A 19,454-nucleotide genomic window follows, 5' to 3' on the forward strand; every position below is an offset into this window, starting at 1 on the left:
AACGAGGAAAAAAGTGTCAAACAGAATTTTTGAGAGTGCCTCTGAAAAAAAGTTATTATCACCGATTCGGTTCCAATCATTCCCCTCGCTGGCCAGCAGAGGTCACCATCACCGGACTATTGACATTACGTCATCCACATACACTGATTGCAGACACACCTGAATCACATCCCACAATCAATCACCACACACATATAAGCAGCACTCACATACACCTCATTGTGAAGTCTTGTTCTGCCCTGGCTAACATTACTGCGTGGTCTCATCCTTGCCTGCTTTCCCGTTGTGATCCTGCTTCTGTTTCTGACCCTGTCTTGCCTGCCGGCTGCCTTGTACTCCAGCCTGAATACCTACTCTGATACTAGCTGCCTGCCCTTGAACTCTAGCCTGCTTACCGACTCTGATACTAGCCGCCAGCCTCTGACCCATGCCTGCATATTCATCCTGTGTTTACCAGCCGCCAGCCCAACGACTACGTACTACTGTGTTTGACGTGAGTTTTCGCACGCACAACATCTGTGTGCTATGGTTTTTTTAAACGGTGTTTAATAAAAATACTGCAAATGGATCCCTCTGTGTCAGCCACTTCGTTACAGTTATGCTAAAGTTGAATGCTTGAAAATGAGCTTCCATTAAGTTTGTAAAGCGCTAGGTGAATAAAAACTAGCTGAGGTTTAAATCTGTAAGTGCACCATGATTAAAACTATTGATTCTTTAACAAAATAGTTGACTCAGAGTCAAATAAATTAATCATGCTGAGTTCGACTCTTTTGCCTGAACGCATCAATGTCAAAACGGTACATCACCAAATATGTAGTTCCGGTAAAACGTGAACGCGCCTTTCCCTTCAGACACCAGCAGAGAGCGGGGAATTTACGGGGCTGATCATGACACAAAGATAGCAATCACTGACAGATGGAGATTAGGCTACGGGGAATAAAGGTCTGTTTGCTATTAAAGGAAGGATCAGCAGAGACTACTTAAGTATGGGACTTTGTCGGGACTTTGTCAGTAACTGTTACAATTCATATGAACCAGCTTTTTCATCTTCTGAATCATAACATGTAAGTGTCATTAAAATTGTTGCCTCTTTCTGTAGTTTGCAAAATATGTGTTTAATTGGGTGTTGTAACTTGTAATCGCTCCGCACGGCTTGTAATCACTTATCTATTATAAATCAGTGCTTGTACTGTATCTCAGGTTAAATCTGTATGGGGCTGTTCACAAATTGGGTTTTCAAAACCAAGTTGAAAACGTGACGCGTGCTTCTTCCTTTGCCCATTTAAATGCGTATCCTCTGCCGATTTCCTTTGCTATGGCCACCCTCAGCCATTCCTCATGCGTGGTGCGGTCAATTTTTAAAATTATGCCACTGTGTGGATTAATTCTGAATGTGTATAGTTGTTACTTAGGGTTGTGGTTAAGAATAGAGTATAAGCTGGTGTTTAACTGCAGTGCTTCATTGCATTCCTGCATTGGGCTCTCATATACTCTGTGCTTCTTCATAATCATGGTAGATGTTTTTCTCTGTCTCGTGCTGAACCCAGTCAACCAATCACAACAGACTGGGTCATCTGACCAATCAGCGCACATTAGCCTCATGCAAAAAGAGGTTTAGGAACAAATGAATCGCTGAACAAATCATATGGGAGTCGTTGGGATAATTAGGTAAAAATAAATACATATAATCACCATTAAAAGTGTTTTTTGACCTAACATGCACATCAGCCTGTTGTTGGAGACCCCCAAAACCAAAATATGACCTTTCATAATGCAAAGTAGGGGCTCTTTAACACAACACTCACTGTCTTGCTTTCTTTTGGCTTATCCTTATTACACAGTTTATTATGTTTTAGGGCCACAAAATATATTTTTTGTGTAAACAAATGCCGAAATGCATATAAAAATCTAAACATTTTGACTGCAGCATGGTAAAGGCACTCACAACTCCAGGGCTCATTCAAATATGACTACAAAATGTGACCTTAGTTTTTTAGGCAATGAAGGATACAGAAGATATACCCTTCACTGTCCGGACCACCACGAGATTAATCGTGCACCACAGATTTTGGGATGTTTTTTTTTTAGAGAAATCATTGAATTACACTTTTACATGTAACTATTGTGAGAAGGCACTGTGGCTTAGTGGTTAGCACTGTCGCCTCGCAGAGAGAAGACTGCTGGTTCACGTCCCGTCTGGCCAGTTGGCATTTCTGTGTGGTGTTTGCATGTTCTCCCCTTGTTGGTGTGGGTTTCCTCCGGGCACTCCGATTTCCCCCACAGTCCAAAGATATGCACTAAATTGGCCAAAGTGGATGAGTGCATGTGTGAATACGAGAGTGTATGGGTGCTTCCCAGTATTGGGTTGCAGCTGGAAGGGCATCAGGTGTGTAAAACATATGCTGGAGCAGTTGGCGGTTCATTCTGCTGTGGTGACCACTGATAAATAAGGGACCAAGCCTTAGGAAAATGAATTAATGTTACTATTGTGTTTCAGTATACTCTAGCATCTGTCTATACATATTAAATATAAATATTAATATTAAACTTGCAGATGCTATTTCATAGGATATTTTTGTAATGTTTACATAAATGGCAAGGCTCAATCAATGTGTTTAGATTCAAGCTCAATGCTATGTTGTTTTTAAACGGCTTAATATATTTAAAATATTATATTCAGAATATAGCACAGATGCTAATGTTGTTTGTCAATGGGTAGCTGTTAAATTTGCTAGACAACAAGCTCAGTTCTCAGTATGCTAGACTGCCCCATTTAACATTGCTCTGATCAGACACGTCCTCAAAATTTAGGCTCTTTAAAGGAGGCAGCCACAAAATTGGAGCGCAGCTGTTGTGTCTATGTAAGTGTTAATTAGTTAACAGCACTGTTGTCTAGAAGAAAGCAAGCAACTGTTTCTAAAAGTGTTCAGTATTATCATTTCATTCACATATGATGAAAATCATCTGTTGTTAGCTGTTTGGACAGAACTGTGTGAAAGGTATGGCGTGTCCACTGTCATATTGGAGTAATATAAACCCAACAAGTCTCTTTTTTTATTTCCTGATGTTAAAATAGGACTTATCATTTTAGAAAGGCTTGAATAAACTTCACCAGAAATACATCAAATGAACTTACTTGGTATTTTTGACTTGTGAGCTGTATTTCAGCTTCATCCGAGTCTGTCTTTGTCACTGTGCTGTTTATCTGAAATCTTGCACCTGGATGCGGTGGGCGGGGAGAAGCAGCTCATTTGCATTTAAAGCCACAGGCTGCAAAAACAGCTACAGTATACTCAGCAGAGATGGGAAGTAGTGTACTTAAGTAGATTTTTCTGAGAGTTTTCCGACGACATTTTTTACTTTTACTCCTTACATTTTTACACAATTATCTGTACTTTCTACTCCTTTTATTTTTAAAATAGGCTTTTTACTTTTGTTTTAATGTGTTTTGAGGCACAATCTATTTTATTTCTTGTCATTGCACAATTTATTTTTGATCAAGTCAATCTATTTGTCATTGGGCGCCTGCACGTGGCAGTGCGCAGCTTTTACAATGTCTGATCACATGCCGTTAGTGGGCTTGTTTATTTAGCTTACTACCAAAACGGCTTGAATGCCGAACGTGGGTGAGAGACAGAGGGAGTTAGCGATAAACATGACCAATGAGATGCTTTTTTGTCGATCGAATCAAAGGTAAAACAAGAGACACATTCCTCTTCAAATCTGACATTTAAATGGGGTCTTTTGTCCACCTCAGACTATGGTGTACAGTACCTCTCTGATCTTTTAACCTAATATTTAAAAAAAAAAAAAACTTTAACAAATCGTGTTTTTTTATTTTTCTTTTGGCAACGTTTGTTCAGTTATTTTAAAAAAATTAAATACTTTATGAATACTTTTTATGTAGAGATTTATTTCCTTTGTTAGCAACAAGTTCATATTTTCTAGTGCAGAATTTTATAGTTTTAACATGTACAGTTAAAGTCAGAATTATTCGCCCCCTTTTTATTTTTTTCCCCCAATTTCTGTTCAACAGAGAGAAGATTCTTTCAACACATTTCTTAATGTAATAGTTTTAATAACTAATTTCTAATAACTTAAAATATTTTTTTAAATCTTTGCCATGATGACAGTAAATAATATTTGATTAGATATTTTTCAAAAAACTTCTGTACAGCTTAAAGTGACAAAGGCTTAACTAGGTTAATTAGATTATCTAGGCAGGTTAGGGTAATTAGGAAAGTTATTGTACAATCATGGTTTGTTCTTTAGACTATCGGAAAAAATATAGCTTAAAGCTTAAAGCTTATAATTTTTACCCTAAAATGTTTTTAAAAAATTAAAAACTGCTTTTATTCTATCTAAAACAAAATAAATAAGACTTTCTCTGGAAGAAAAAATATTATCAGACATACTGTGAAAATTTCCTTGCTCTGTTAAACATCATTTGGGAAATATTTTAAAAAGAAAAAAATCAAAGGTGGGCTAATAATTCTGACTTCAACTGTATATACACTGTTGTCTTCATTTTTTTAGAATGTAGGTAGAATTTTTTAGAACACAGTGTTTGTACTGGGTGATTTATGAATATAAAGCAATGCCAAGGATCAGGAATTTATCACATAAACAAAAAGATAATGCAAAAATATATTGACAGCATTAAATGACTATGACAGATCATAAAGAAACCACACAGAGTATTGAAAACCATGGCTATTTAAACTTTTATAAAGTGTAATAATTTCTGCAAATTTTTGTGTAGTGAACTGTATGTAAACATCTTTCATGTAAAATATCTTACTCGGGACAATACTTAATCAAAAACAGCATGCATTTTGTATGATCTGTTTTATTTTGTTCAAATTATTTAAATTTTCAAGAGTTCACACTTAGCTGATGATTGATTATAAAGCTGGTTTGGCAAACTGTCCTGGGAGAGAGCTCCGAACTCATAAGATCCTCGAGCCCGGGGCTCCCTCTCATTTGCAAGGTGAGAGTAGAGTTTGAGCTCAGAGAACTCCCCTGCTGTAGTAGCTATTGAATAGATAGTGATTGCTCTTAAGAGATAACTACTTGTTAGGTGCATGTCTATGGTGGCAATTTGGATTAGTCAATTAACTTAAGTTGCATGTTTTTGGATGGTGGGAGGAAACGGGGGAAACCCATGGGAGCATGGGGAGAATGTGTAAGCCCCACACAGAAACGTTGGCTGGCTTTTTAAGGATTGGAACCAGTGATGTTCTTGCTGTGAGGCTACCATGCCACCCATCTAGGAAAGGAGAAGGAGGGATGGAGGGGGAGATTCTTTAAAATGAAGATGGCTGTTATATTTAAGGTATTTATAATGGCTTAGAAATCGTCTGATTGGTGAATCATAAATTGGATAATGCGGGACCAGCCGCAAGCAATTATAAGCATGTGATGCTCTCGAAATTAGCTTATAAATAAACTTCTCTTAATTCTTCAAGGGGTGTGTAAACTTTTGAGCACAACTGTACATGATGCACGATTAATCATATCGCAATCTTGATGTCAGCCTATGCGATTACATTATAGCAATTCTTGCGATTATATTAAATAAACGAATGCATTTGTGGACGTAACAAGACATTCATTAAGGATATCGGACACTGAGCAGAAAGAGGTACTGTGCAAAATTTGCAAACTAAAATTGCTACATCACGTGGCAACATGACATATTTATATCAGCACCTGAAGCAACACAGAGAAAAGTATGATGAATGTATGGCGATTTGTAAAAATATTTAAAAAATGGGTATTTGTTTTATTTATTTGTACATTTTGACTTTTTAATTTTATTTTAAAGTTAATTTAATGTCATTTAATTCAGTAATGTAAAGATGCTACTGTTATTTAATTTTGTACAATTTTGTTTTAATTTGAAAACATTGTTCATTTCTAGTTGTTGCTAGATTGCACTGTATACTGTGTCTCAGTTGAAAAATAAAAATGTCAGCATTATTAGTAATCTGTGTGCATTTTTCTTGATAGCAAGTTGAGTCATACCACTTGTTTATCGAATCACAATCGTAAATCGCAATTTTGACCTTAATAATCGCAATGTGATATTTTTCCCAAATCGTGCAGCCTTAATGTACAGTATAGTTACCACTGTGAATCTAAAACAGGTAGTAATAATTAATACTTACAGTAAGTACATATTTCAGGGCGTACTTCTTTACTTTTACTTGAGTACTAAAGTGTAGTCAGTACTTCAACTTTTACCAGAGTTGTTTTAAACATGGCATCCGTACTTCTACTTGAGTAAAGGACGTGTGTACTTTTGCCATCTCTGATACTCAGACACCAAACTAGGCAGATTCTGGAGGCTATAATAAATAATCTGATGGGTATTTTGAGCTGAAACTTTACAGACACATTCTGGAGACACCAAGGGTGTTTCTTACATCTCGTAAAAGAGGTAAAATAGGTGCCCTTTAAAAGGTAACTCTGAGTAATAAAAAAGCTAGATTTTTACAGAGTTGTATAGTGAGTTAACAATTTACCTGTTTTTGTAATGATGTATTAAAAACCTTCTTTTACACATTAACACCTTTTCATAAATTACTGAAATTACTCATTCGCCATTGCTGATGACTGTGATTAATGCTCACAAATGGAGATTTAGAATTTGTTAGCAGCGCTTCATCACATCCAGTCCAACAAATTTGCAGAATGAGATCACGTTTACCATATGAACTGGCTAAACTGCAAAGGAATTGATCCCAGCCTTGGTCACAAAAGCAGAGTCTTTCCGTAGTTTTCTATTTTTGGGTCAGCCATCCTGACACTAGACACCTTTACAGGCACTAGTCAGATATCCTCATAAATGTTGCAGTGGGAGGATAGATGGCTTATTATCTGTATCCCTCATAAGAATTAATATCCCTCGAACATAATAGTAATAAAATCGCACTAGAACATGAAGAAAGGTTGTCTCTATCACAATAAACAGGGTCACCTTTGGGTATTTTTAACATGCCATGTGATGTATTAGTGTTTAAACTCTCAAATTAGTTATGATAACCATATAGCATTTATTTGATACAGTTTCAGCTCTGAGGTATCGCAGAAGGCTGTACAAACCGGAAGGAAAATGTCAATATTTCAGTGCTGCAAGGGCTTCTGGAGGGGCAGTGGCTGTAGATTGCCAAATCCAGTAAGTGATTACTTCCTTTTATATCTAATGGGGGCAGTAAATAAGATCTGTGTTTTGTGACATCTCTGAGAATCATGAAATATCCACATCATCAGGCGCAGGGCCGGGTCAGAGCTGTTGGGTCTTCAATAAATGAGATTGGTTGAAAAGAACATTTGCTAATTACTTTATCTTGACCTATACGTGCTTAAAGCTTGAACTTACAGCACCACCTTTAATTGGGTTTAATCTGGGATGATTTGTCATTTCTCTGCATTTAGCAAGGATTTTTTTTTTTTTTTAACCAGCAGTTTGTCTTTCAAGGTACAAATTTCAAGCATTATAATGCATATCATGTCTAAGGATGTTTAAGATTTGAGGTTGTACAATGTAATAGAGAGTCACACTTTATTTCGATGGTCTGTTTGTTGATTTTAGGTTACATTACAACTAATTCTCATTAGATTATACATAGACTGTTAGGTTAGGGTTAGTGTAGGCTGACATGTACTTGCAAAGTGTCTTATAGTCAGTTAAATGTCTGTTGAAGGAGCAGTATCAGCAGATATTAAGCAGACAGTCTACTAATACTCAAATGGACCATCAAAATAAAGTGTTACCAAATAGAGCTTTCATTTAAATAGTATTTTTCCTCTGTCGCCTCACAGCAAGAAGGCCACTCCTTCGAGTCCCGGCTGGGTCAGTTGGCATTTAAGTGTAGAGTTTGCATGTTCTCTCCATGGTTGCTCCGGTTTCGCTCCCCACAGTCGAAACTCATGCGCTATAGGTGAATTGAATCAACTAAATCGGCTGTAGTCAGTGGTGGAAAGAGTACTGAAAAATCATACTCGAGTAAAAGTACCATTACCAGCCTAATGTAGTGCAAGTAAAGTAAAAGTATCTGTTTTAAATATTACTCAAAGTATGAGTAAAAAGTACTCACTTAAAAGTACTCATGAGTATTGAGTATTATGCTGTAAAAAGGTGATGCATTAACATACAATGTTTTTTGATGTGTGTAAACATAACATTCTGTAGTGCATTTAGTGATTGTTTAGGGCCATTTGGCAATTTCAGTCATCATACAGTAAACGTCTGTCATCTTCCCAGCAATAACATAAAGCTAAAACTTGTTTGTAAAGATTTTGGACATCTTGGATATTTGTAATGCTTCCTAACAGTGTTCTGCATTTATTAATCATCCATGTCTTGAGGTTGATCAGTATGATGTGATTTACTTTTCTATGTGCGATTCGATTGGACAGGAATCACAGGACTGATTTTTTTTACTCTGCCAATCCACATAGACAAGACAAAATAAAGTAGTGACTAACAATTAATTTACACCATGAAATCTCAGGCATATTTGACATGAAACTATTTTACTTCACAGAAGATACAGTTATTACACGCTAATTACTTGTTTTAACATTTAAAAAATTATATTAAAAGGTTTTGGTCATTTCTTTTAAAAATAAATAAGTTTTAATCATTCCTAGGTAAAAAACAACAACAAAATATAAAGAATAAATTAAATATCTATATTAGAGCTTCTAAATGTTACTCTAGTCCAGAGTTGGCAAAACTTGGCCCATGATAACCTGTGATTTAGGCCACAATCCCATCTGGGAAGATAATGAGAATGATGCCTGTCGGGTTTTTTTTTTTCTACAGAGATCATCATTTCTAATTTAATGTAAACTTTTTTTTCTGAGCTACTAAAAAAGCAAACTGAAATGAATTTATGTAACTGAATCAGATTTTTCAAAATATAAATGCCGACAGGTGGTTCATTTCGCTGTGGCAATTAATAAAGGGACTAAGCCGAAAATGAAGATGAATGAATGAAATGAAGAAAATGAATGAATAAATACTGACACTCATCGGATACAGGACAATGCAGCTTAACTAGTATAACTCCATTCTGTTTTCTTTTTTTTTTTTACTGTAATAAGTTCAATATACATTCATGCATACATTTCTTTTCGGCTTAGTCCCTTTATTAATCTGGGGTTGCCACTGCAGAATGAACCCCCAACTTATCCAGCATATGTTTTACGCAGTGGATGTCCTTCCAGTTGCAATTTATCACTGGTAAACACCCATACACTCTCAATCACACACATGCACCATGTACAATTTAGCTCACCCAATTCACCTATACATATGTTTGGACTGTGGGGGAAACCGGAGCACCCGGAGGAAACCCACGCAACACAGGGAGAAAATGCAAACTCTACACAGAAATGCCAACTGATTCAGCTGGGTCTCAAAACAGTGACCTTCTGGCTGTGAGGTGATCGTGCTACCCACTGCACGACCGTGCAGCCCCTAGTACATACTAATTACTCGTTTTAACATTTAAAAAATAATATAAAATTAATTTTAGCCATTTCTTAAAATAAAAATTAATAATTGGTAAGTAAAAAAAGAATAACAACAAAATATAAAAAAAATATTAAAAATCTTTATAAATAAAGCTTCTATATGTTACTCTAGTCAATTAATCTTGACTAATCTTATTATTTGACTGGGGTGCCACGGTGACTAGCACTGTCTCCAAACAACAAGAAGGTCTCTGATTCGAGTTGGACCAGTTGCGTGTTTTCCCCATGTTTGCTTGGGTTTCCTCAGCGTGCTCCGGTTTCCCACACAGGTTAATTGAATAAACTGAATTGGCTGCAGTTAATGAGTGCGTGTAAATGAGATTGTATCAGTGTTTCCCAGCACTGGGTTACAGCTGGAAGTCTATCCGTTGCATAAAACATATGCTGAAATAGTTAGTGGTTCATTCCACTGTGGCGTCCTCTGAAAGGAAGTTTTAAATTAATAATTTTGACTATTAAAGAACCTCTTGTCTAAAATGTTTTATTCTGCTCTTTTTTTATAATTAAATTAACTAATTAAAATAAATCATTAATGGATCACGTATTTTATCTTTACATAGTGATGATGCGTCTTTTAAATTCATAGACCATAGATTCACAATCTAGATTTACATTACAGTGCGTCAGTCCTCGTGATAAATGTCCCTGAATCAAGGCAGAATATATTGCATAATAAACTGCATGTATGATTTAATTAAAAACAGCATTGACTGGCTCAGCATTCACACCTCAACCGAAGCGTCACAACGTTCAGCAAAAGGTTTGAATAAAGCAAACTAACACTTCCTATCTCGTAATGCTATTAAATAAAACACTATTAGTATGCATTAAATAGCATGTTTATGCAAGGCTAGGGAACACAGGAAAGGTCTAGCTTTGAAATATGACCAGGCGGTAATTTGCAATGATAAGACGACGGTCTGACATAATCTTATTGTGCGGTAGAGCCATGCAGCGAAATCTGATTTGAGGCAGATGTAGACAGAGCCGTTCCACTGAGAATCAGAGGGGTGGGGAGGGGGGCTCCAAACAGAATGGGACACAAAGTCTCATGGAGGATAATTAATGTGACATTTCCCTGACATTTAGCCAGAGGTGCAGTGAAGGAGCCTGAAAAAAGAGGGAGGGAGAGATGGTAGAGGAAAAAGTCAAAAAAGCAGCACGAGTACGCGCACATGTGCCAAAACAGCGGTCCACTTCAGCCATAAACCACTCAAACACCCTCAAACACTAACTTTGTCCTTTAAAGACTTATAGTGCTTCCTTTCAAAGCGATAGAGTCATCTTTCTGTTGCCTGGTAACTGCAAGGACAGTCTTGCACTCAACTGTCCCTCCCAATCCCATGTGACTACATATCAGCACAGGTACACAATTAAGGAATTAGAGCATGCAAAATAGATGGCCGACACAGAGGGGAAGCAAAAAAGTTTACAGACATCTCTAGCAATGGCATTCTATCAATGCTTTTCTTATTGATTTACGACCCAAGATGTCATCCTTGACTTTATAGGTGTGCACTTGTGATTGACCCATGCAAGCTCTGAGTCTGAACGATTACATGGAAGTACTATGTGTTGAATTATGTGAGAAGCATGAGAGTGCCACTCAGTTGTGATTGATTACGCAACTGCAGCAATTTGGTTCGAGTCCAACGGCTTGAACTGCACTTTTTACATTGCCCTTTTAAGGTAATTGAGTGTTGATGTATGCTTATGAGGACATTGGAGTTTTTTTCTTGGCAGATGGAAGACATTTGACAAGCAATGCTGAAGGCTGTTGTATATAATACATAGTGCTAGTTTTATTGCTTGATTTGTGGCCCACAACTGATCTAGAAAATGTTAGAAGTAAATCTTCTACAGTAACTAACCCTTTTAATTACTTTCAGATTACTTTTGACCTAAGCTATTTTAGGCCTGTCACGATACTGGAATTTGATCCAATCGGTACTGAAATTTCCTGCTAACATTTGAGTGATGTGGTGCACGTTCTTAAACAGCGCTGATTTGCCATTGTGTTCACATGCTCAACAGAAATTACTGTGATTGGCCGTGAAGGTCATCAGTTCACTGAACTCATCGCTGTTTACTGAGTGTTATCACAGAAACAGGGACAATGAGATTGTATGAATTCATATGAATTAGCCACTAAATCAGTTACGTATTGCCATGAGGTTGTGTTGTAATTTCCACCACTTATAAATAGGGTTGCACGGGATACTATGGTAGTATCGCGATACTATGGCAACATATAACAATAACAATAGACCATTTTATTTTAAGTCTGTGGAGCCCTTTAAGGTTGCAAACCTGTGTAGAATTCGCACCCTTTATGGTAGCCTATTGCACATTTTCTAATGCTACAGTTCGAATGCACATCTGAATAGGTGAAATTTTGAATTATTTTGGATGGATACGTGAAGACTGAAAAATAAAATAGATGAAATACCCAAATAGCAACAGGAAACATTGAAACAATTCTTGACTACTTCATATAGCCTCATTTTGTTGGAAAAAAATGCTCTTTTGTTACAGAGTCAGTTGGTCAGTTATCTACAAAATACACTAAAAAATTATGATTCAATTGTAGGTGAAGTGGGGTGTAAATAATACTTTTTGGCCATAAGGGAATTTTGAATTAAATTCAAGAAGGCCTATAATAACATCTAAAGTATAATATTTCTGACAATTTTCTTTATAATTTCAGGTTTGAATTATAGTATTGCAATACTACTTGGTAGGGTTGCACGGTTTACCGGTGCTATGGTAGTATCGCGATACCATGGCTCCAAAACACTGGCGGTGCCACTGTAGTTTGTAAACGGTAGTATCGTCATTAATGGTTTATCTACAATAGATAATGTTGCATGTGGAAAAGTCACTTAAGTACTCCCATGTTTAAGCAACAATAGACCATTTTATTTCATATAGATTGTGGAGCCCTGTAAGGTTGCAAACCTGTGTAGAATTCGCACCCTTTATAGTAGCCTATTGCACATTTTCTAACGCTTCAGTTCAAACGCACATCTGAATCGGTTCATTTCTCTTCCTGTTCATATGATTTAATAGCTACAGCAGCTGCGAAAATCTCTTAAAAAGAACTCAAATTTTTAATTACTTTGGATTGTTACCTGATAACACTGAAAAAAAAAATTCATGAAACACCCAAAGTTACAACAGGAAACATTGAAACAATTTTTGAGCGCTTCATATAGCCTCATTTTGTCGGTATAATTTGTATCTTTATCTTATGTTTTTTTGTTGGTCAGATTTCTACAAAATACACAAAAAAATAGTGAATAAATTGTAGGTGAAGTGGGGTGCAAATAAAACTTTTTGGCCTTAAGGGAGTTATGAATTAAATTCAAGTAGGCCTATTTTAACCTCTAAAGTATAATATTTCTGACAATTTTCTTTATAATTTCAGGTTTGAATTAAAGTATTGCAATACTACTTGGTAGGGTTGCACGGTTTACCGGTGCTATGGTAGTATCGCGATACTATGGCTCCAAAACACTGGTGGTGCCACTGTAGTTTGTGAACGGTAGTATCGTCATTAATGGTTTATCTACAATAAATAATGTTGCATGTGGAAAAATCACTTAAGTACTCCCATGTTTAAGCAACAATAGATCATTTTATTTTATATAGATTGTGGAGCCCTGTAAGGTTGCAAACCTGTGTAGAATTCGCACCCTTTATAGTAGCCTATTGCACATTTTCTAATGCTTCAGTTCAAACGCACATCTGAATCGGTTCATTTCTCTTCCTGTTCATATGATTTAATAGCTACAGCAGCTGCGAAAATCTCTTAAAAAGAACTCAAATTTTTAATTACTTTGGTTTGTTACCTGATAACACTGAAAAAAAAATTCATGAAACACCCAAAGTTACAACAGGAAACATTGAAATAATTTTTGAGCGCTTCATATAGCCTCATTTTGTCGGTATAATTTGTATCTTTATCTTATGTATTTTTGTTGGTCAGATTTCTACAAAATACACAAAAAAATAGTGAATAAATTGTAGGTGAAGTGGGGTGCAAATAAAACTTTTTGGCCTTAAGGGAGTTATGAATTAAATTCAAGTAGGCCTATTTTAACCTCTAAAGTATAATATTTCTGACAATTTTCTTTATAATTTCAGGTTTGAATTAAAGTATTGCAATACTACTTGGTAGGGTTGCATGGTTTACCGGTGCTATGGTAGTATCGCGATACTATGGCTCCAAAACACTGGCGGTGCCACTGTAGTTTGTGAACGGTAGTATCATCATAAATGGTTTATGTACAATAGATAATGTTGCATGTGGAAATTCACTAAAACACTCCCATGTTTGTGCAACAATAGACCATTTTATTTGAATAGATTTGGAGCCCTGTAAGGTTGCAAACCTGTGTAGAATTCGCACCCTTTATAGTAGCCTATTGCACATTTTCTAACGCTTCAGTTCAAACGCACATCTGAATCGGTTCATTTCTGTTCCTGTTCATATGATTTAGTAGCTACAGCAGCTGCGAAAATCTCTTAAAAAGAACTCAAATTTTTAATTACTTTGGATTGTTACCTAATAACACTGAAAAAAAAATTGATGAAACACCCAAAGTTACAACAGGAGACATTAAAACAATTTTTGAGCGCTTCATATAGCCTCATTTTGTCGGTTAAATTTGTATCTTTATTTTAATGTATTTTTGTTGGTCAGTTATCTACAAAATACACAAAAAAATAATGAATAAATTTTCGGTGAAGTGGGGTGCTAATAATACTTTTTGGGCTTAAGGGAATTAAGAATTAAATTCAAGTAGGCCAATTATAACATCTAAAATATAATATTTGTGACTATTTTCCTTTTAATTTCTGTCATGAATTACAGTATTGCAATACTACTTGGTATTGTGATACTTCAGCTGGTGTAGGATCGTAAGGCTAATTAATGGTATTTATTGCGACAACCCTACTTATTATACATGTCTGATCATTTATAATTCCCAGAAATTAATATTATTATAATTTGCTTATCTTTCCAAGTCTACTGTATGCATCCTGTTATCGACCTTCTAAAGGCCTAAATGTGTGTTTATGTCTGAGTCTGATAAGATGCTATAGTGTATATACTGATGTTTACCTTGGCTGCTACAGACGATCCCGGTTTCTCCAGTAGATCCCATAATTTCTTCCTTTTCTCCGAACAACACGTATTATCGAATTCTTCACCCTCTCGGTCCTTCAGCGTATCAGCTTCTCGCTTGAGCTCCTCGTTCATCTGCTCCTTCTTTTGATGGTATCTGGCCTGGCAGCACGACTCCAAGTAGATCTCATCCACTCCCCAGTAGTCCAGCTCTTGGCTGAAGGACAGGGCGCACATCTCCTCCATCATGTGCAGCTTCCCAGTGCGGTAGAAGTTCAGTATGGAAGTGAAGGCCCCAGGATGCCGGTCAAAAAAGTACTCGTTGTCCTCCAGGTTGTAGTCGTCACATACTTCCATGAGGGATTCGTGGGTTTTGCAGTCTCGCAGCTTGCCCAGTCGCGTGCGCGGCAGTCGGTCCAGGGTTCTCCACAGGACCTCATGCGGCAGACCACCTACGTTCAGTTTGACACGCCGGTAGCAGGACATACTCCGGATTATATCCACAGGCTCCGGGGGCAGAGAGGCTGTCGAGCGAGAGCCAACTTTACTCATTCCTGCCGAGGGTTTCTCCATCTTGTGTGTTTGTGTAGGGCTACACTATGAGTTTGGCCGTGGGACAGGCGGTGTGGATAGTGGTTTTCCGAGCTGTTTCATTCTGTTTGAGCTGTCAAGGAAGAAAGGAAAAACAAGTTTACTTGGTTGTCTTTTCCTTGTATTGGAGAGTTTATTTTTTATATTTTGTCAATTTTTATTTTATTTTATAATTGTTTTTTTTTAGGGGTTTTTCACCTTTAATTGAGATAGGACAGTTGAGGTTACAGACAGGAAAGCACTGGGAGCAGAGAGAGGGGTAGGATCGGCAAAGGACATTTGGCCGGGAATCGAACTCAGGTCGCCGTGAAAACCATGGTGCCATATGTCAGTGCACTTAACCACTTGGCTATCGGCACCAACAAAACAACCCGTACAATTTATTTTTTAAACACACACATGTATATATTTGAGAACATGTGTATTTTATTCATTCATTTTCTTTTCAGCTTAGTCCCTTTATTAATCAGGAGTCGCCACAGCGGAATGAACCACCAACTTGTCCAGCATATATTTTTCGCAGCAAATGGCCTTCCAGCTGCAACCCATCAATGGAAAACATCCATACACACTCATTCACACCTATACAGTGAATAAGTCCAGCCGAGGCTCGAACCAGTGACCTTTTTGCTGTGAGGCGATTGTGCTACTCACTGCGTCACCAAGATACCCATTGTGTATTTTTAAATTAAATATTTATATCTAATACAAATTAGATACAAATGTGTAAAAATTTGTTTTGTATTTCTTTATTTTTATTAATATATATACACAGTGAGTAGTACACATACATTATGTAAATACAAACAATAATTGTGGATGCAATTAATCCCTATTAATCGTTTTGACAGCACTAGTAATTTCAAATCATTCAAATAAACTAATAGAATATGAACCACAGGCTCATTCCTAAAACGTAGCCCTATATACGTTTCTAAAGATTGCGAATTATGTAGCCATAAGTATGGCTGCATTTCATCTTTAAAATGAACGCTACCGGGCGGTATGTCTGTTCCTTTCAGGTTTACCAGCTGACCAATTGCCTCCATGTGAACAGCTTTCTTGCTGTAACCAGTTTGTCTAGTTATCTCGGCATGTACATTGACGGACTTGAGACACAGGGAGGAGCTAACAACTACGACGGGGTTCGAGTCAAGCAAAGAACAGTTCCAGAAAGTGGGTAAGACAAAAACAATAGCCAAAAGATAAAATAAACAAGTAAATAACAGGGTGAGAATGTGGTAAAATCTGAAAACCTGGTAAGATTAGGCAAGGGCTTTTCTATTTCTGGATTTACGCGAGAGCAGCTGACACTAATGGCAATCGCAAGGAAAATTAGAGATCTTAAAAAGCGTAAACAGCGGGCTCTAGTGGATTCGCGGGAACAAAAACTGCAAAAAAAGCATAGCTCCTGGGATGTATTTGGCATTTTCCAGAAATGTATATAGGGGTACGTTTTCAGAATGAGTTATTGCAATACTCATTTCTCTAATGCATGAACATGTTCTGTGAAATTCTTACGTCTTGACAATCTTACATTTGTGCGATTCATGTCGTTAATTACATAATATACATACACGCATAATAGTTGAATTAATATTAACTTCAAGTCATGAAATCAAACCTGGTTTATCCTGCTAATCTGAATAGATATTTGCAGATGTTTACTAAAACACTTTATATACAGTATTGGAAGTAAAAGCTTTAATAAGTAAACTGTATTTTATGCATTCATTTTAAAATGGCCCATTAGCTCTACTATAAATTACTGCATTTAGTGTTCATTTGTTCTATTACACACAGATGAATAAATGTATTTTATTTGCATTTTTCATCATTTTTAGCTTGCTTTCTAATATAGTTGTCATATAAAACTCATTTTCTAAACATTTGAGTTCATTAATACCAACTCAATATCCCTATAAACCTCAACTCAATATACAACAGATATTAAACTCTTATAAGACTTTAAAGTTGAGTTAAATGGGGCCATGAAGCTTATTAAAACATTTAATTAGTAAGCGCTTTACCAAACACAGAATTATTAAGTTAACAAACAGAATTTCTCTGCAAAACAAACAAAGTTAAATGAAATGTTTCTCACAAACTTCTTTTTTGTTCTTTGATTAGAAATAAAAGTTACTGCAAAACACCTTAGAAACTACATACTGAATCAGACCATCTAGATGCTGTTCCTGCTGCTGAGAGCAGTGTGTAGATAAATGTAAATATGTGCTGTGCTGTGTGCTCTTTCCTCTCAATAACAAAATAAACACACCACTAAAATGACTGTGATGAGATGAAAGCAGTTATAAAAGCATCTGATCATAACAATGTGGATGTGTTTGCACAAACTCTGCAGTTCACTGTTGACCATCAGATTTCAACTCGGAAATCTGGGCTTAAGCCGTTTCAGTTTACTAGAACTTCTATGTTAAGCTGCTTTGACAATCCACATTTATAAGCGCTATAGAATGAGATGAATTGAAATTGAATTGAATGACATAATTAAAATAACAGTTACGATAGGTTGATTATGAACTATATTTGAGATTATGACCTATAAATTGAATCATGTGATATCATAATATGAATTTTTGTGTGTGACGTATTTGACTTTTACAGTGCTGAATAGCTCTTTTGGCATTATACTGAGCATTATAAGCATTCGTTTCATGTGTCATAGAGCAGAAGAAAGGTCCACAGGAGTGTACGTTAACGTCACATTGATTTTCAATGCAAAAACATCCTGAATCCCTTATATAAAAATCAATCAATAGGTTTTCGTAATTAAGTTCATAAAGAACAAGAAGGTCTCATTTAAGTTTTGTTAGAAGCTGTCCACATGTTGGCAATAAAAAAATATGGTTACTAAGATTCTTATATGGCCTCTTTAGGTGCTCTGCTAAGTTTTATAACTATGCAACTATAAACTACATTACAATATATTATCTCAAATCTATTGTTACGACTACTACTACTAATAATAATTGATTCTTAATCCAACTTGCAGAAGATTTTTTTTTAACAGCAAAACTAGCAGAACCGAATCAAAATGCTAGTTAGGATTTAAGGGTTAGGAATTGAACCAGTATAGTTTAGACCCTAAGCGAGTTTAGCAATTTCTTTTGCATTGATTTGACTTAGTCACTTTTCAATGAATCCAAAACGTACAGCGATAATCTAGTAACTTGTCTGTCCTTATTTTAATGTGAAAAGTCATTAAATGTCTGTGTAAACTGGACTATAGCCTATTAGAAATATGCCTATACTGAGGGACCAAACCCACTTTTTAAAAAAGGAACACTACATTGAATTAAATTATGTATTACATTGAAAATATCCTGATATTACAACAATTTTTTATTTGATTTAATGCAGGAAGTGCAATACGACTTTTTATAATATTGGGTAACACTATTTAGATGGTCCATTTGAGTATTAGCAGACTGCTTAATATCTGCTGATACTGCTCCTTCAACAGACATTTAACTGACTATAAGGTTCATGTCAACTTAGACTAAACCTAACCCCAACCTACCAATCTACTTATCATCTAATGATAATTAGTTGGCATGTACATGCAATGTAACTTAAATTCAACAAACGGACCATCAACATAAAGTGGGACCCAATATTGAGCTACTAATTGAAATTAAAGTCAAAGAAGCGTCATTCATGGAGCTGTTAAAGGAATCGGAATCGTTAAGATGAATCACACACATTCAATTCCTTACGAGTCCCTAAGCCCGATATGTCGCTGTCCACTGGCGTGGTGCTGAATCGCCTGCTGCTTTCCTGAAGGGAAATATCTGTCGAAGTTAAACGCCTGTTCGTCTCTTGAAACTCCCAAACCATAACAAAAACATTTGACTTCAAATATAAGATACTGAAACGCGCGCGCTCCACCTGTAATCCTCTGAAAGCAACCGGCTAATAATAATCAACATCATTTCAGTTCCTCTGCGGTTTGAGAACTCCCCGCAGTTTATTGAAAGACTCCATTACCTATTCAGTAAAAGATTAAAAGGTTATATTGAATTTCAATACCTTGTAACTAAAGAGTTAAGTGTAACGTCGGCTGGAGCCCAACCGTACAGCTGCTGCTGCAGCAACAACAACATGCGAAACAGCAGGAAAACATAATGACATGATGGACATGTCGGCTTAAACTGTATCACACACC

General features: G+C 36.4%; 1 protein-coding gene across 1 annotated transcript in view; it reads right to left on the reverse strand.

Moving 5' to 3' along the window:
• Positions 1–19,454, reverse strand: part of kcnb1 (potassium voltage-gated channel, Shab-related subfamily, member 1) — a 68,028-nt gene that overhangs the window by 47,526 nt on the left and 1,048 nt on the right. The window contains exon 2 of the mRNA XM_087257917.1: positions 14,675–15,341. Within this exon, the coding sequence (XP_087114043.1) occupies positions 14,675–15,250 (576 nt within the window). The 5' untranslated portion in view covers positions 15,251–15,341. The remainder of the gene's footprint in view (positions 1–14,674; positions 15,342–19,454) is intronic.

The sequence above is a fragment of the Danio rerio genome, chromosome 6 (assembly GCF_052040795.2).
Source record: "Danio rerio strain M-AB ecotype USA chromosome 6, GRCz13ab, whole genome shotgun sequence".
Classification (NCBI taxonomy): Eukaryota; Metazoa; Chordata; class Actinopteri; order Cypriniformes; family Danionidae; genus Danio; species Danio rerio.